The sequence below is a fragment of the Bombus pascuorum genome, chromosome 9, assembly GCF_905332965.1.
Source record: "Bombus pascuorum chromosome 9, iyBomPasc1.1, whole genome shotgun sequence".
Lineage (NCBI taxonomy): Eukaryota > Metazoa > Arthropoda > Insecta > Hymenoptera > Apidae > Bombus > Bombus pascuorum.
Genome location: NC_083496.1, coordinates 14,350,494 through 14,371,303, shown reverse-complemented (window position 1 = coordinate 14,371,303; position 20,810 = coordinate 14,350,494). Strand labels below are relative to the sequence as shown.

Sequence of the window (20,810 nt, the reverse complement as noted above, 5' to 3'; positions counted from 1 at the left end):
TAAACTGTTTCCGCCGCTTAGAAGCAGGACATATAACTACCACCACACACAACAAGACAGGACAGAAGCTGAGACACCAATAAAAGTACAGCACGTAATGAACATCAACCATAATAATACCAACACCTCTGACAGTCGAAGCTACGCGCAAGTAACCAAGGAAATAACACCCGTAGCCAACCAAAACCACAACAACAACACCAACGACGCTACAGAAATAAAAGAACTATTAAAGCAATCCATCAAAAGCACCGACATGTTAACAAGAACGATAAGCGAACTAAACGAAGCATTCAAACAGCAATCACTACAAATCACAGCTATGATACAACTGATAACAAACATGCTAAGCAAAAAGTAAAAACGGACATACTAAAAATAGCTGCCTGGAACTCTAACGGCCTACAACAAAGGGCCGTATCGTGTTATATTCTAATTTGTTTGTCATTTTATAATATTTCATATGATGGGCAAATTGTAAAATTTCCTGGCTTTCTGATAAGTTGGTCGATTCGATATATATGAAATAGAAATTTTATGTTTCCAAAGATGAAACTATAATTTTATAATGGTATTCTGTTCAACGTATAGAAGACTTCTATCAGGGGTTGGCACATGGCCAATAATATTTATTGTTAAATATAATTTGATAATAATATTGTCAATCCATTTCAATCTTTCTTAGAAACCGTACATGATCAATATTATTGATATAGAGTGTTCCAGTAATTATGATACAATTAGCAACGGGCTGATTATACGTGAAAAAATAAGTCAAAAATATATAAAATTTTGTTATACAATACTTTCGAGAAAATTGAGTTTGATATATTTAATATACAGGGTGCGACCGGATAAAATGTACAAGCCAGCACGAGGTGATTGCTTATGAAAAAATAAGAACAAAATATGGAATAAAATTTTTTCATTTAAGTTTTAGCTTTCGAGAAAATCTAATTTGAAAATTTAGCAGGTATACTTGAACATGGCTAATTCGTAATCTGATTAATGATTGAAAATTATGATTAATGTAAAATTGAGCTATTCGTGATTACTGATTACTGATCATTTGATTATACTGATTAATAATGAGTAATCATTGACTAATGACTGGGAGAAGTAATAAAAGTTGTTGTAATCAATGGTCATGATTACTTTAATAATTATTAGTCATGAAATGATTACATTTAATGATTATGACTTAATCATCAGTTAGCATAATGCATACGCTACTACAAACGCACAATTATAAACAGAATTCACTGTAGTGATACCGGAAGTTTGCCGTAGATATTTCGGAAACTAAGCGAGTTCAAGCCTTATAGGTATAGGAAGAAGTTATTCGAAGTGTCAGTTTCTACAAGATATACATACAAAAATCATGGAAATCGGAGTCTAGTCAGTGTTTTTATAGTTTCACCCAAATTACTTACTTTCATATTCAAGTAGAATACGCTTTTATAATATTATAATTTATGTGCTTTCAGTTTTTTTAATATTATAGCATATGAGAATAATCTCTCTACAGGAGCTGATTACATAAAATAAAAGCAATTTTTAACAATGGACATTCGTCGAAAATATCTAAATTTCGTTATTGTTCTCACATAAAATATAATATGTCTAATTCTGTCTTAGATGTACAGAAATTTGTGGTTAAAGTCACAATTACTCTCCAAATTGAAAAACTCATTGTACAAATTATTTTCTGGTCCTTTTTGGAGAGATTTAAGTCAGAATTATTACTATGGTTTTTTAGAAAAGTTAGATTTTATTTTTGATACATTTATACTTAAGATAATCATATTCTTAATACGTGGGTGCGATAAAGCTGGTATTGCAGCTTTCTGAGCTTTTCCAGTAGGAAAAAATAAATATTCATTAAATCTTACTTTCATACCGTTTAAAATTGCTTCTAGAAGTGACTTGCACAAAATTCACTCAAAATGTATCGTTTTTTCAAGCTTTGCATGTATATAAAATATTCATGGTATAAAAATACCATAGCATTATGCTCGCCTTGGATTATATAGTAAGTGATAACAAAAAGTTTAGTATGGTTTAAGTATTCCTCTAGATATTGAAATCCTGATTATTCAATGGATTTTTTATATCAAGAGTTCTGTGTAATTCGCTACTCTTTTCTTGAATATTAAAAATTTGGCATAAAATATCATACAGGCTGTTCCATCTAGTTTATTAAGAGTATGTCCTAAACTTCTTGATTTATTTAAGCAGTTTTTGGATGAACTATCATTTTCCATACAATGTTACATTTCTTGATGATTTTATTATTTACGATTGCTAATTCTGTTGACTTTTGTAAAATCTTAGTTGCATCAGCAGTAATTTAACGTATATGAACCTCGTAAATGATATTGTTATGATACTGTGCAATGGAATGATTAATGAACATGAACTTTGATTTACAAATGCCCTTCTTCCATTTTTGTTTCCATTATGAGATTCAAAGCTGTCACTAGCATGTTCCATTCCATTCAAGACCTGTTCAGAATTATCTATATATTTTTCTTTTATTCAAAACGTTTCGTACGTTTTAACAAAATTGTAATTGTCGTTTTCTAGATTAGAATATATTTCTTAAAACAACTCGTTTATTCTAATTGAACTGTAAATTCCACGAAAACTCCGGGATGTTAAAGCCACAGACATTCTTTCTAAATTATTACATATCCAGTGTGCGATAACTCCAAGAAAACTGTTCTTCCTACTTGTCTATATATCAACGATTCTGCGTACAAACTACACATGCTCTAAATTATATTTTATTTCTTCATAATAATAAGTATATATTCATTCTCAATCCATTGACTAAGATAACGACGGCTTATAACATGCAATCTACATGCCGATATATTTAAATCGTTGAATATAACTAAGAAAAAAATCTACGCGCCTTGATGGTATCATTAAGACTAAGAAATATTTGATAATTGTGCATAAAAGGGGCTACACTTAGTTTTGATGAAATTTAAATATGTTGTAAAATTCATCATTCTGAACAACTTTTTCCTATGTCTATAACTGCCGTTCGGTTTTAGTTTCCGAGATTTTGGCAAAACTCTTACTACTATTATTTGACTCTTGCCTCTACATGCACATCCATGGCAACCTATACATCTGCACGATGTAACCGTTTATCTACTGTTTCTATGAACACATGTGCATAATAGGTAAACTGGTCGAAAGGTGCATCAAAAGGATAGAGTAGAAATATGTTATAAATCACAATGGCCGAAGTTAGAAATGCAAGGTTGTCTAATGTGGAATTAATAATTATACAAAAAAAGATCTCTTTTTTAACACACAAACCTCACATAGTTCAACGGCTACCTTTCGCAATTGTTACATAAACGCAAATCTTGTCGCAGTAAAATGAAAACATTGATTATCCCAATAGATATAGATTAATGTTTTCAATTCAGCTACCTTAATATACAAAATTATATTACGTATCGGGTAATAGTCAGCCTTCCCACGACGATCATATCGACCAGTATTTTCATTTATCTGAAATAGTAAGGTTTGATTTTGTGTAATTTTAAATAGTGGTTGCCGACAAGCGGCTGACAACACATGCGAGATTTGTGCGTTCAGATGACTTTTTATATTTTGAAATTAGTTCCGAATTAGTAAAAAAAAAGAAAAGAAATAAATATTGAAAAGTTTGGCCGTTATAGAGATTATCTGCCGGCCACTGTGATGTGACATAGAAACAATAGATAAGCGGTTATTCTATGCTGATACATACGTACCATGAGCGTACACGTATAAGCAATATACAATGTAGTAGTAATAGTTTTTTGCCAATATCTCCAAAATTGAGGTTGTGTGGCGGTTATATGTGTAGGAAAATTTGTTTAAAATGTTGTTTTATACATAATTACTAAGTATTTAATACTATTTCTATCAAATTGGTCTTGCGTTAAAATATTCCAAAGTTTCTTTATAAATTTCCTTCAAATACTTACTTGTGGCCGTCCACACTTTACACGAGTTTTATGTGTCTTGTACTCCTACACTGTTTTTCCCCGTATTTTCGCTTCAAATACGTGATCACCTACAGTTGGAAGTTTGACATGACATGAAAGTTACATAAACTCAAAGGTAGATACTAGCCATTCTGCAGAAGAGAATTGTATATATTACTATAAGATATTAAAATCACAGCGTAGATATCATTTGTAGTGTTACTGTATTACTGGGTTGTGAACTTAACTGACAAGCATATAACAAGATTATGATTATACATTATGATTATATGCTAGAATGGATATCAAGAATATCAATCACATCTATTGAATCGGACAATTAAGTTTATAAATTGTGCATAAATTAATCACTCAATGGCTTAAAAATTATTGACTTATGATTGAAAACTACAAAAGTTATTTATGATTATTGATTTATCTTAAGAATGATTGGTAATTATGCGGAAAAGAGGGTTTAGGTTGGATTTTTGGATGAATTTAGGGATTCTGTTCCCCCTATCTATCCCATGAAATCTTCCTCTGTTTTACCGCGAAGGAAATCTTCAAAAGATGCTCCATAGCCCCTGGAGAGAGGATGCAGGATAGCGTAGAATTCTTTCCCATTAAATCCCTCATAGTAGTTGTCTTCAGGTGGGACGCAGAAGCCCCAGGAACACTGAACTCATGGGATCTAACCTACTAAACTAACCTAAACATATCGTAAAATTGTTAGAATCGCAAACCTACACAAATGTATATGCAATTTCATTTTTAATAACTTATTTTGAAGTAAATTTAATGTAATAAATACTACTTTCATTTGTCATAACTTTTGAACACGATCGTTCCACGGTTTGGCACAGTGAATGTAGACTCATGATATTCTCTACAATAACATATATCGAGGTCAAGGTTATTGAAGTTGAAGCCCCCTTTCCTAGTTAATCAATAATTAATTGAGTAATTATTACAGTTACTATGATTACATTCAATAATCTATTACAGAAGTGATTATAAGACAATCAGCTACTGCTCAAGTCTGCTTGAAATCCTTGCTTCGAGTTTACGCTATGAATATTGATTAATAATATTGAACTTTGATCGCACGAAATCAATATTATTATTAATATGCTTACTTAGCAATATTGATGTGTAGTTCTTAAAATATTAAAATTGTCATAAATCTTAATCCTACAATATCGAGTGCATAGGATTAATACTATTGTCAATATGTATTTGGCGATATTGACAATATTAGCGATCACATGTCGGCCCCTGTAATGTTAACTGACATCAACTTACATTTTAGTGTGATAGATCATATAGTAACAAGAATTATTTATAATTCCTCTTCAATACCTTTAGAACAATTTGATGAGCAAAATCGGTGTCACACGTGAAGATAAAAATATTACCTCAATTTTGTTTGAATGGAACTTATCATTTACTAGGAGGTATGATGCATTACATTACATGGACCTATTAATAGAACAGTCCTCAAACGAATATTTTTGTCCTTTAAAAATTTTGTTATAAATATTACAAAGCCGATATGAAATTGATTCCGAGATATGAAAATGATCATCTAAGCCGTTTTGCTATAAGTAGTGTATATCTACATGGTAGAATATTGTCAACTAACATGTGTAAATGCTTTTTGATTTATTGAATTACCAATTACAAGAAGGTAGAGCTTATCATCTCCTAAGTCTTAGTACACGCTAAAGTAGTGCATTTTTGTCTCCTTTTTAATAAACTGAAGTTTTCTTCTTTAGTTCTAGTTTAGTTTTCTAGTTTAGTACCTAGGTTCTGAACAATTGACAACAATTGGTACAGACTTATCTTTTTATATGGTCTAACTGTCGCATGGCCGGCAGATAGCTTTTCTATTTGAATGAGTACTTTGGTGAATTCCATATCGATGTTTAAAATTGTTCAGTCATATTTTACTCGCAGTAAATTTTCTATCATTATTAATAATTGTTTTTGTAAAAATGTAAAGCTTTTACCTGTATAATCAGAGCACTGATTAATGCGAATTCTCAACTAATTGGCGATCAGTCAGGTTGCAACCGATCGGTTGATATCATGAATTGTTTTTCTTTTTTATTATTTAATTTGTACTTTATAATTTGTTCAGCTGGACATTTGGTAAATTTTTCTAGCTTAATTGCCAAATAACATGTGGATAGCTACCCCCCGCGGGATATCATCTTTCAGTTTGAATACTTCATTTCTTTGGTGAGGTCAGTAGGGTGCTTTATTTTTAGTCTTCTTTCTATAACAGTTTTGCTCACCTCAGCAGCCAGCTGGTTTGGAGATATTGCCGTTCTTTCCTTGTATTTTTTTACATACATGCTGATTTCTCCTTTGACTATTGGTATTTTTAAATCTTTGCGTATATCCTCGCTTCTGACATACCATGGGGCGTTCACTATTGTTCACAGTATCTTCGATTGTAGCGACTCTAGTTTATTTATGTAACTTATTGCTGCTGTCACCCATAGTGGTATTTCGTACGTTCAAATTGATATTATGATCTTCTTGCAAATTTTTAGTTTATCTTTTACGCTGAGTATAGAATTTCAACCAGTTAACCAGTACATCTGTCTTCTTTTTATCTGTATTTTGTCTATTATCGATTTAATATGATGCTTCCATGTAAGTTGCAAGTCTAAGTGGAGTTCTAAGTATTTAACTGGCTTTGTTCGTGATAAGTGCGTGCCATTCGATTGGATATTTGGTGGTTTCCATTTTCGTAGTGTGAATGTAATATGGTTGCATTTACTGGGGTTTGTTTTTATTTGTTTATCTTGTAGCCATTTTTCTGTTTTTATGATACGCTCTTGTAATAATGTGACTGCTGTTTCTAGATTAGTGTGTCTGACTAGTACAGCCGTGTCGTCCGCGAATGTCAGTATTTTGCTGTTGGTAGTTGTTGGTATGTCGGCCGTGCATAGTGTGTATAATATTGGTCCTATTACGTTAGAAAAATTTACCAAATGTCCATCTGAACATATTGTAAAATACAAATTAAATAATAATAATAGAAAAAAAGGAAATATTGGTTCTAAGACGCTTCCTTGCGGTACCCTGTCTTGATGTCTTTTACTTCAGAATATACATCCTTTACTTTTATTACAAAGGTTCTATTGCTTAGGTATGATTTGAGTAAGTGGTCGATTTGTTCCGGGAAATGTTTTTTGATTGTTTGTCAGATTGTTTGCTTTCATGGTTCACTTTGTCAAATGCTTTCTCGATGTTCATAAAGAGGGCTGTACAGTATTGTTTCTTTTCTATTGCTAGTAAAATTTCGTTGACGATCCTGTGCATTTGCTCTATCGTGGAGTGTTTATTTCTGAATCCAAATTGATGATCTGGTATTAAATTTTCTTTCTCTATTGTTGGTTTTAGGCGATCGTATATTATTTTCTCTAGTATTTTGGAAAACATAGGAAGTAGTGATATTGGTCTGTAAGATGCAGTTTGATGTGGGTCTTTGCCTGGCTTAGGTACCATTATGATCTGTGCTAGCTTCCATAGATTAGGAAAGTATTGAATTCCTAAAATTGCATTCAATATTATTGTGATTAAACATATTGCTTCTGAGGTAAAGTCTTTTTCTAATTTTGGGGGGATTCTAATTTCTTGTGCTGTTGTATTAGGTATGGTGTAGTGCTTGTTGGAGTACTAGTATTTTGCGCATCTTCTGAATAACATTTGGTTTTGCTGTTGTTAATAAAGTGAAGTAATAAATATGAAGTAAATGTATTACAAAGGTGGTTGGAGAGTTCTGCAGCTTGCTCTTCGTTGCTTCTGGCCCATGTGTTGTCTGCTTTTCTGATTGTTAGAATTAGTTTTATTGGCTTCTTTATTTTGTTCGTGGTTTTCCATAGAGAGCAATTGACATTCTCATGCGCAGAGTATCTCTATGAATTTTGAGAATTTGTTGTTATTATGATCTTCTATTTTATTTTTTATTTCCTTTGCAAGTTTGTTTAGATGCTTTTTATTTTCACGTGTTCTATGTTTTTTCCATTTTGCTTCTGCTTTCCTTTTTTCTCTGATTTTGTGAAGGATGTCTGTTGGAATTATTTTTGTTTGCCTGTTGTTTGGTTCATGATTAGTAATTGCTCATGCTGCTTCTTGTATAATTTCTACCACTGTTGTTACTGCCTGTTCGATGTGTTCGGGTGTTTTTAGTGGAATATTGCAGTTGATTTTGCTCTCGATTAATTCTTTAAATGTTTGCCATTTGGTGCTTTATAGCTTGCTGGGGTGGTTTCCGTTACAGTTATAGCATTTTACTTCGTTTATCTCTTCTGTGTATTAGCAGTTTGCTGTTAGGTGGTTTTCTGCATATTTGACACACGCTGGATTTCTGTTGCAGTAGTTTTTTGTGTGTCCGTATTGTTGACACCGTATGCATTGCGGTATGTCCTTCTTATAACGAGGTGGCTCAATTGTTAGTATTGTGTTTAGGATTTTTTTAAAGTCAAAGATTTCTTTGTTGTTAGCTTTGGGTTCAAGTTTTATTAGAAACAGTGGAAATGGCTGTTTCGTATAATATCTGAATATATTATTTATTGTTATGTAAATTTATGAGTTTAATTTATTTTCTGCCGCTGTCTTTTCATTTGTCTCGTTACTCTTGCCGCTCGCATTATCAAGCTCGGCTTATCGCCGCTCCGTTTATAATCACGACCTTTTCCATAATGAGACAATATGGTATGTACTTAACAGCATTGCCTCGATTGTTTCAGAAATTCGCTAGTTCATCAATGTCCCACTGTATAAGTATATTGTAAATAAAGTTGGTCCAAAAGTTATAAAACTTTGTCGTTTTTCGAGATAAACGGACGAGTTACAACACAATTCCAGAAATGAAATGCAAAAAAAAAAGAAAACAGAATGCAATAAAAAAACATTTTAACCTTGAGTTTAAAAGTCAAAATCAATTCTGCAGTTTACTTTTTTAACAGATCTCTATTAATCTAAGAATGTTAAATCATCAGTATAAACTGTTCTTAGAAAACTAGATAAAGCGATGAAAATGAAGTAGGGTTTATAGTAACCACGCTTTATCCTTTATTTTTATAACAAAACTCTTTGTATATAAATGCAGAACAGAATGCGATTAACGATTGTTTAGCTAGGAGACAAAAGATTTAGAACGAACGAATGTTTTGATTTCGCGCCAATAGATGTAGTTTTTGATACCATGTATTGTTCTAATTCCTTAACATAAACTATGACAAACATTTCTTACACCCTATATAACAAATCTAAAATAATATTACAAAGCAAGAATAGTATTAAAGATTCTAGTACTTAATATTGATATGATCATTTTTTGATAAGCGTAATATTGGGTTTTAAAATGATTAATAAGGCAGTAAAAGCATGAAAATTAACAATACTTATTTTTACATGTTCAGCAATTATGACAATAAAAAAGAAGTATATGAAATGTGTGTAACAATTGAATATTAATATCTAATTTTCATAATTTGTAGATTGTTAACAACATATCGTGCTTTGGAGCGACTTTCACAAAGCGAATTCAATTTAGATCAGTTGGAAGTTGTAGCGAGTGCAGCACAAACAGCTTCTGGAACTACATTACTGGTCCCTGGAACAACAGGTACTACTGGACCTGCACTATTGGGACAAAAGGAACGAAACCATGCTTTGACCATTAAAGACGTTGAAAGAGAACGTGGAAATCAATTATCCAAATATGAAAGAAATATGATGATCTTTAATTGGTTACATACTCTTGACGATACTGCTATTGTTGACAGTACAGAATAAATTGTGTTAACAGTGCTAGATACCAAAAGATCGTTAAGAGTTAAAACCACCCTAAAAAAGTGCTAGGGCCAGGAAATGTTTTATTTTAAATAAAAAGACAGAGAAAACACTTAGCCGTGTAAAGGGAGATGAAAATCGTGTTATGGTGGAAAATATATCCAGAATTCAGAGATGCCGCCCATAAGTGTAGCGATGGTTTACCAAACCATGACACACGCAGATTTCGCTAAGTAGTTAATGATGGAGAATTATCTAATCGATTATGTAGATCTTTTGACCTCTGATACAGGGTTCTATGTAAATCCGACACTTTTTCCACCGACACCAGACATACATTTGACCTATAACAATTTTGAATGACAACAACTTTAATTGACTGACAGTATTAGCACAGCGAAATAACATTTTCGGTAAAGTCTGGTGTCGGTGAGTTGTTGTCGGTGAAAACAGTGTCGGTGATTTCAATGGGACTCCTGATATAATAATCTTGGGCGATTATAATTAACCTTTCCACTACGCTTAACATTAACATTTCATTACGATACATGTTATAAAAGTTTGTATCAAAGTATATTAAAATTCAAATTTCTCACAACAAATAACATTGAACAATTATTTACTCTTTTACGATTTAAGGCATTATTTTTATAATACATTAATATTCTGAGTATAATTTTACAATCTATGTTCCAAAGTGCACCATTTAAGTTTCAAACAATTCAACGTGTGATGTCACTTGTACGCACTTACGGGTATCCCGAAACATTATGTAGTGCCAAATTGATGTTGCGGTGTTCAAGAAGTCAAATAGATAAAAAAGGTTCCATATGCGAAGATGTTTCATTAAAGAACTATAAGAAATTAAGTATTTGTTGTCTGTTAAGCAGTCATACATATAAGACTGTTGATTTTGTGATTCTATAGATTTCTCATTGATAAACATATGACTGACAGTACTTTTTCAATTACTACACATATAATTTTGCGAAACTTCACGGCTATAATCGATGCTTAAAAATTCCTTTTTTTTTGCGATATACAAACTTCCATTTATTAAAATAGATTCCTTCGTGTACTGTTGACATATTACAAATTGTTAAAAATGGCATTTCGAATGCGCTCTCACACCTAAATTCCGTTTCTGATTATACTTTAACTATTTTATGTAACTTTATAAATAAAGATCAAGTAGTCATCAAATCAAATAAATATCTTTTTTACTCCCAACAAAATTTCAAATATCTTTTTATAAATTTGAGATTGATCAATGTCAATATGGTTATTATACTCTATCACATCAGACTTTCGAAAAATAGAAATTTAAAGTAGAAAAAAAGATATTAGAGAAAAATTACATATTTTAAAATAATCTATTTACACATCAAAAGACTAGTAATTTAATTGGTTAGTAATACGCAATTAAATATAAGAAATGTAGCTACGTAATAGTTTTACACTATACTATACAGAAGACAATAATTATTTGAAAGTCCTTTATTAATGTCCCTTTATCTAGGTGTGAAAGAAATGCAATCTGTTACTATTCTAAAAGAAGAAACAAATCAACACTTTCATACTTGTTCAAAAATAAAAACAGCCTATTTTAAAATTTCCTTTAATTTCGTCTTTTCCTATACAATACAAGTATCCTATACAGAATGTTGGACTACAGATTTTCCACAACTTAAGGAGTGATTCTTGACATCGAAATAAGACAAAGAATAAAATGAGCTCGTTTCCGGATTTGTTTTTTAGTTATTGACAATTAAAAATCGGTCAAAATATCCCTGCACATTAGCAAATCTACTTACACGAACGCATGAGCAGCCAAGCTAAACAGACGTGAGAAACTGTGCTTCAGTGTAAGTGCGACCAGTAGTGAATTTAGGTGGTCAAAACGTCAAAGAATACTGCAAAATGGTAAAAGCTTCAAAATGCAACAACAAATACCGCCAATCAAAATAACAAAACAAAGGTGGAATATACTACATAAATAAAGCTACAAATACGCTAAGTCGGAAACAACCAACTAACAAAGAACAGAAAAGATCAGCTTTAGCTTATAAAAGAAAACTTGATGATGAAAACTGGAAGGTAGTAACAGATCACAGGAGGCGTAAAATAATACCAGGTACAAGCACTGCGAAAATTTCAAATACAGACAAGCAACAATGGCTACAATACATTCCACACCGAAACTCTTTCAGCTCACTGGTAGAAAAGAAAGCTCACAAAAGAAAAAAAAAACCACAACACGTATCGTTAAACCACCACCAATCTGCATTGATGCCCAAATAATAGATCTCTTTATTGAACTATTACACAACACTGCTGGAACAGAAAACTACAGTAAAAAGCAATTAAAACTAGAACAAGTAAAAGTACAAACAAAAACTCCAGAAATCTTTAGAAAAATGACGTAAGCATTAAAGGAGAAAAACGCTGGGTATCATACATACAAGCCCCAAACATAAAAAAGCTACAAAATAGTAATTAGAGGATTAAATGCAAAAATAAACACAAAAAATATATGTGTGGAATTAATAAAAATCGGACACCAAGTAAGAACAATAAATAATATAACCAGATACGATACAAAACAGCCATTGCCACTATTTCTAATAGAACTTGAACCCAAAACTAATAACAAAGAAGTCTTTGACATTTAAAAAATCCTAAACATTATTGTAACAATTAATAATAGTAACAAATAAAAACAATACTGTACAGCCCTCTTCATGAACATCGAGAAAGCATTTGACAAAGTGAACCATAAAAGCCTCTGACAAACAATCAAAAAACATTTCCCGGAACGAATCGATCACTTGCTCAAATCATAGCTAAGCAACAGAACCTTTGTAGTAAAAATAAAGGATATATATTCTGAAGTAAATGACATCAAGACAGGGGTACTGCAAGGAAGCGTCTTAGAACCAATATTTCCTTTTTTTCTATTATTATTATTTAATTTGTATTTTACAATATGTTCAGATGGACATTTGGTAAATTTTTCTAACGTAATAGGACCAATATTATACACACTATGCACGGCCGACATACCAACAACTACCAACAGCAAAATACTGACATTCGCGGACGACACGGCTGTACTAGTCAGACACACTAATCTAGAAACAGCAGTCACATTATTACAAAAGCGTATCATAAAAATAGAAAAATGGCTACAAGATAAACAAATAAAAGCAAACCCCAGTAAATGCAACCATATTACATTCACACTACGAAAACGGAAACCACCAAATATCCAATCGAATGGCACGCACTTATCACGAACAAAGCCAGTTAAATACTTAGAACTCCACTTAGACTCGCAACTTACATGGAAGCATCATATTAAATCGATAATAGACAAAATACAGATAAAAAGAAGACAGATGTACTGGTTAACTGGTTGAAATTCTATACTCAGCGTAAAAGATAAACTAAAAATTTGCAAGACGATCATAATATCAATTTGAACGTACGGAATACCACTATGGGTGACAGCAGCAATAAGTCACATAAATAAACTAGAGTCGCTACAATCGAAGATACTGTGAACAATAGTGAACGCCCCATGGTATTTCAGAAGCGAGGATATACGCAAAGATTTAAAAATACCAATAGTCAAAGGAGAAATCAGCATGTATGTAAAAAAATACAAGGAAAGAACGGCAATATCTCCAAACCAGCTGGCTGCTGAGGTGAGCAAAACTGTTATAGAAAGAAGACTAAAAATAAAGCACCCCACTGACCTCACCAAAGAAATGAAGTATTCAAACTGAAAGATGATATCCCGCTGGGGGTAGCCATCCACATGTTTTTTTAGCAATAAAATTAGAAAAATTGTAAAATACAAATTAAGTAAATAAGAAAGAAATAAAAAACGAACGAAAGGAGATCAGCCTAAGCAGTGTGGCGCGCATTTGCTGAATCCGAACAAGAGATGGGTGGGAGCTTACCTCGTTCAAATCGTAAAGAAAAGGTTATGGTATTCAGAGACGTAAATAACCCCACGCGATGTTTTGCAAAAGAAATAGTAGATTGAACATTAAAGAGCATATCGAAAAGTGCCATATGAAATTTCCGAGTAGAAAGAATTAATGTTTCCTCTAATCCTTTGCCTCCACAAGTGTTCACAGCAAAATCACACACGCGCCATGATTGTCCCGGCCACGAGTGACCACAGAAAAATCACACACGCACCACGATTGTCCCCGTCGCGAATGTTCACAAAAATACAACAAATTACAATAGATGTTCGATATGTTCTCCGTTTTTTTATAAACAGAGCTTGACTCTTCATTTAAAATTTTGCCGTATTGTATCTTCATGTGTCTCCAGAAGTAACAATCGGGAAGATTTAAATCTGGGAACTGAGCAGGTCAAAGCACAGATCCTCTTCGACCGATCCATCTGTTTGCAAAACAGCTGGTCTAGTGTTCTTGACTGTGTTGATACAATGTGGTGGTACACCATTCTGCATGAATCATCATCTCTTAATGTGTGTGGATTTTCACGCGCCCAGAAATGTTCCTTATATTATGTTATACATATATTATTTTATATTATTTATTAAATGTTGTCTTATTAGTAAATAATATTCTCATGGGTAAATTGGAATTGCGTTGAATTTCTCGACTTATCCATTTGTAAAAATTTTGTTTTCTTGCATTTCCTTGAATACGGTGCAGTATTCTATCTCCCAGATCCGGATCTTCATGCTGAATTCATACGCCAGATTTCGCAGGTTTTAACGTATCAGTAGCCCGCAATCGTTGGTCTATTTTGCAAAATATCTTTGTGCTAGGTATAGTCTTATTGGGATATTTTTCAGGGTGTAAACTTCGCGCTTTTGTGCTATTGCACTCCACCGCACTGTAATAAAAGTACATGTCCGAAAGTTCTCAAAATGTATATATACTGTAATAAATATGGTTACAATATAAATATTGCTACACCGCACAGAGCACTCACTACGTGCTCTGCACACACAATATACTCCAGTAACACTCTAACATAATATTTTCAGTTCTTTGAAAGTTCCTTGTTAATTGTAGGAATGATTCTATTCTTCCGAAATGGTTCTAGCCTCTTGCTTCAAAATGTCTAAAGCATGGCAATGTAGTGATGGGGAGTTCATTCCGAAAGAAAAATTTCCGATACACGGGTATGGTATTGAGGAAGCGAAAAGGCTGTGCACTAGATGTGTTTAAACAAAGCGCAAATCTATTTTACACAATCTCAAACTTTACATAGATAGAGATTTATTAGAGATAGTCAGTGGAAAAGTGGACATTCTATTTAGCAGATGGGTTTCGGAAATATCTCAATATTTTAAGCCTTATCGTCTTCAGTTTTTATAACCGATACGTGTTTTAAGTGAGAAAAGAAAAAGATTAGAAGAATGCTCTAAGAAAACTCTAACATACAAAAGAAGTACAAATATTGCATTTATTATTTATTTTGAAGCGAACATTATGATTATAGTCGTGGAATAATATAAAATATTAATTTGACATCTTGTAGGAACTGTTGAAAAACTGACTATAAGTTTTTCGATAAATATTCACTTTCCAGCACAAAATTACTACCTTGCTATGTAATATGCTTTAGCGATTTTAGAAATATTGTAAGAGGAGGGAACTGTTCTGGAAGGGCAGAATCATTTCGACAGCGAAACAGAAACCTTACTAGTACTGTATAAACATAAAATTAAAGCTCATTATAGTTTTAGTATAGGTTTACGGTATTCCGCTGTACATTTTTTAAGCCGTTTAGTTTTTAGTTTCTTGAACTTTTTTATTTCCTTTATTTCTGTATTAATTGCTACCTTACGTGTAATCTCATGTATTATCTTGTTTGTGAACAATAACACTTGCGGTGCATGTGTGAACTTTATTAATATTTGCCTTCATTTATTAATTATTTATAGAGGCAAAAAATTAGAGGAAACATGTATCCTCCCTACTTGAACGTTCCATGGGGTGTTATGGATTTCAACGAGTAGGCTGGTTTAATATTTAGTCTACGACTTTTTAATGCCATAATCTTCTTCTCTACGATCGATACGAAGTAAACTGCTGTCCATGTATTGTTCGACTTGGAGATTACTGTGCATCTCACTCCTCGAGCTGACCTTTTTTTTTTCATGTAAGGTGGCTTGCTCGCGCACAGGAATATTTTGGCACATTTTTAATTGTTGATATCTAAAAAAGACGAAGATAAAACGCATGTTTTTAATTTTTGTTTTTCGTCTTATTTCGGTCTCAAGAATCACTCCTTAAAAATTTCTTGAGACCTGTAGCCGAACACCCTGTATAGGTTGTCTCATCTAACATTGTTACTCGTAATTACTCTCCTATTTGCCACGATATAAAAAGATGTTTCAAGAGGAAGGTATTTTATTTCAGAAAGAAATTAGGCTATGCAGGTGAAGATTATCTCAAGGTCATATTTTCTGAGACCTTAGTAATAGTAATATCTTTTTAAAAGGAGAAAGACTTATTTCTATGTTTACCATTAAGAAGATGAGATTAAAACGCATTCGACCTTGTCGTATACCAGGACCTTAAAATGACTTAAATCGAAAATTTCGCAAGTAAATTGTTGAAGTGGAAGTTCACGGAAAATAAATTACGGAAACAAAATAAACACTTTAATCGTTTTATTTTTATTTCAATGTTCTAAGGTGCATGATTAAAGATGTATCTAAAGATGTTCAGACTTGAGTGCAGACATGAAAATGCATATTTTCAACTCTTGTGTAAGCGTATCTCCGGATATAATAAAAAGAGACATGCATTAGTTTTACGTTAAATAAGTATATTTAGTTTGAGACACATTTTGAACGTACATTAAAATAATAAATAATTGGATTAAATTTTATTCTATTTTTTTTATTTATAGATTAACTGCATTTAATGGCCAGGGTTATTAGCGCCTACTGTTTGATTAAAGCCATGTACATGTTACTTTCCTTTTTTACTAGAGGCTCTAGTACCTCAAAAGCTGCTAACAGGGGATTGTTTTTGAGGCAATCATTATTGTACCTTCACATACAAGGCTCTAGTACACTGAGGCACAGCGATGCACTGCGATATCTTTCAATAAGCCAGTCATTTGTTTATGGACCATGAATTTTACAGAGTCATAAAATCAGGAGTATTACATGACTATGTTTAAACGGCTATGTGATTCGACATTTTATTAATTATAAGGTCGCATTGTTCTATCTTTGTCGTCTTTTGCAATCTTGATTGAGCAGCTTTGTGATAATTGTATTTATGATAATAATTATCATCGACATAGAAAATTCTATTATTTCTAATTGTTGAGAACAATATTGTAGTGATGTTTCTAATTTTCCATGCACATCATTATACGCATGAACGAAGTTTTTATTTGAGTGACTTATACGTGATTGGTTGTTGCGATATACAATTTATCACAAAAACATTTGACTTCAGGATAGATTTTAGTGGGATGTTCTGTATCTTAAATACATAAAGGACAAATAAGGATGTACTATGCTTCGGGAGGATCGGAGCGCGGAAGGCCCCGGGTCCCGACGGGGTTCCGGCCCGTGTATGGAGAGGGGTCGCCGGAGTCTTGGCCCCAAGACTGAGGACTCTGTTTGACAGATGCTTGTCACGGGGCGAGTTCCCTGTCCTATGGAAGGAGAGGCGGATGGTCCTGTTGCCGAAGCCGGGACGTTCCCCGGACTCGCATTCCGCCTTCCGCCTTCTGACCTGTGTGCCTGCTGGATCAGGCTGGCAAGCTGTTGGAGAGGATCGTAGCTGCCCGGCTCGAGTCTCATCTGTCTCGGCGGGTTCCCGGGCTACACAACAGCCAGTTTGGCTTCCGGGGGGAGCGGTCTACGGCCGATGCCGTCGACCATATCCGCGCACTCGGCGAGGGGGCCGTGCGGCGGGTTCACGTGGCGTTGGCTGTGTCGTTGGACGTAGTCAACGCCTTCAACAGCATCCCCTGGGCCGAGATAGACCGAGTCCTCGAGTTCCATCGGGTGCCCGCTTACCTACGGGGTGTGATCCGGACCTTCCTCCGGAACCGTAGTATCATCTACACCGGGCGGGGCGGAAGGATGATGGGTTCGGTACTGGGCTCGTTGCTGTGGAACATCGCGTACGACACGGTACTTCGGGCTCCGATGCCCCCGGACTCGGCGCTGACATGCTACGCCGACGACACGTTCGTGCTAGTATGGGGATCGACATGGGGCAGGACCGTCCGTCTGGCGGAACTAGCGGTGGCCTGCGCGGTCGCCGCGATCAAAGGGTTGGCGCTGGAGGTATCCCCCGAGAAGTCCGAGGCGATGTAGTTTTGCCGGAGGGCCGATCATGGGACGCCTGAGGACTTTCGCCTGAGGTTGGCGGGGGCATAGATCTGGGTCGGGACCAGTATGAAATACTTGGGCCTGACTCTCCACAATCACTGGACATTCGGCGCTCACTTCGAGCGTCTAATACCGTCAGTCGAGGCGACGGCGAACGCCTTGGGACGTTTGCTACCTCGGCTGGGCGAGCCCGGTGTCGGAGTGCGTAGGCTGTACGCCGGCGTGGTGCGAGCAAAGCTCCTCTGCGGAGTTCCGATCTGGGCAGGGGACCTGAGGGCCAGCAGCCGCAGTCTCCGAGCGATCAGGAGACTGCACAGGTCGGTGGCCATCAGAATCACGAGGGGTTTTCGCACCGTTTCGGCGGCGGCGGCAGCAGTGCTTGCCGGGCTTCCCCCGTTCGAGCTGCAGGCCCTGAGGTGTCACGAGATCTATCTCCGCAACCGGGGTCTGCTGAGCGAAGTTGAAGCGAGTGACACGGACGCGGAGGCGCGGGCTCCGACACAAGAACTGGCGCGCCGGGGCTGAGGGTCCTCGGGGCCGTCCTCCCAAACTGGGACGTTTGACTGGACGGAGGTGCACCTCCCCTGACCTACAGAGTGACGCAGGTGCTCACGGGGCATGGATACTTCGGCGAGTATTTACGCCGAATCGGAAAGGAGGCGACCGCGCGTTGCCATCACTGCGACGCAAGGGTGGACTCGGCGCAGCACACTCTGGAGCATTGCCCGGCGTGGGCAGCGCCGCGACACTCTCTCATCGGGGAAATAGGGTTCGACCTCTCGCCACCGGCGATCTTTGAAGCGCTGTTGACGAGCGAGAGGGGCAGGAAGGCCGTAACCTTCTTCTGCGAGCTAGTTATGCTGCGGAAGGAGGCGGCGGAGCGGGAGAGGGAGCGGGCCTCCCATCCCGGGAGAGAGCCCGCGGGAGAGCCGCAGCGACCTCCGAAGGGGAATGAAGTTAGGCGCTAGACCTTCCAGCACCCGGGAGACACCAAACAGTCCCGTTGGGGATCCGGACGCCTCCTGAGAAAGGGAGAGACGTAGTACAGACAGAATATTGTGTGATTATAGGCGTAATAGGGACAGTCTTCGTGGAGGTTTTAGTCGGTTGGAGTCCGACATTACCACGCCGCCCTTCCCCCTAGAGGCGGCGGGTGTCCGTGCGGATTTCCTCCACGAAATAAAAAAAAAAAAAAAAAAAGGAAAAAAAATGATGTATTATACTAAAGTATAATTTCTTGGTTACAAAGATATAAATATTTTATATTTCTTATATATGGTTGTTTAAGTAATAAAGAAAAATGGAAAATATTATCTCAATTTCGTAATTATCGATATTTGTAACCTTACCGATTTCGATTGTTTTTTAATATGTTGTCGCCGGCACGATACTAACATTTTGCTATACATATAATCGCCGTTTGGCCATAATTTCTAAGATATCCGCAAAACGCTGTTATTACCTCCATAGTGAATTTTGCCTATAATTTTGCGTCCGTGGTAGCAGCGGCCGACTTAAATAACGAATAACCCAAAATTAACTATCTTTTGTTTATAGTTTATGTAGGTTTTGATTAGGGCTTTTTTTCATTTGCAACTAGCCGCACGTGACGTCAAACAAAGATCAGCGTTATTCTTCTGAATGAAATCACAAATATGTTACCACATTAATCAATCTATCATGGTATTCCTTATAAAAAGTTATTAAACTATTTATGTTGAAAAACTATTAGTACTGAACACAAATTTTTTTGGAAAAGCTGAGGGACACAAATAAAATAATTCAATTTTGGGTTTCTGTCAAATATTAACAACCAAACGTATGTGTAATATCACGGTGGAAAATTTCTCATGATAATAATATTTAATTATTTATATTAAATGTATTATAAATTATAATATTACATATTTTTATAATATTATTAATTATTACTATAGAATATTATATAGCATTAATAGTATTACATATTAAAACGTCCTCAGTGAGGATCCCTCACACTTTTAGCAGCAAAATGACGTTCAGTCGCGCACGATTGTTCTAGATGTGGGTACAACATGTATGTACTCTATATATGTACATACTTCGTACCCGTGCGTGACTGATTCGTCGCGGCAAGTCGTGCCTTGATTTTGCACTCGCGATAATAAATTTTTTGAAGCTGTCGTCAACCAATACTAACACAAACGTTGCCATGAACGCAAAATTACGGTCATAATTTGTTATAGTGGTAATCACAACTTTTTGCGAATATCTTGGAAACTAGAGCTCACAGGCGGTTATATGTGTAGGATAAAGTTCTTCAGAATCATGCTATCGACAACATATTTAAAATCATTAAAACCGGTGAGGTGGATGAGATATCGATAATTATCTCTAATTCTCATGTTACATATTATGTACGCGTCCGAACGCTTACAGTTGTGAACGGTTTGATAGAGGAAACCAAAACTCGTCGCAGGCCAGGCAGATGGATTACAAAGTGGACTGTATGAATTTATTGGATGCGTGACTATCAATCGACTGTTGCTTCTAAATATTATACAATATCAAATGTTATATGGTATCTGACGGTCAGACCACGACCCTTTGTTGAGATAAATGTCATGTTGGTATGATCACTAATTTCTACATCCAGAGTTGGTACAACT

General features: G+C 35.3%; 1 protein-coding gene across 3 annotated transcripts in view; it reads left to right on the top strand.

Moving 5' to 3' along the window:
* The window catches only part of LOC132910312 (uncharacterized), a 63,813-nt gene extending 52,798 nt beyond the window's left edge, over positions 1–11,015 (top strand). For all 3 annotated transcript variants that reach the window (XM_060965912.1, XM_060965910.1, XM_060965911.1), the window contains one exon: positions 9,509–11,015. In XM_060965912.1, the coding sequence (XP_060821895.1) occupies positions 9,509–9,806 (298 nt within the window). In that variant the 3' untranslated portion in view covers positions 9,807–11,015. The remainder of the gene's footprint in view (positions 1–9,508) is intronic.
* Positions 11,016–20,810: the final 9,795 nt, after the last annotated feature.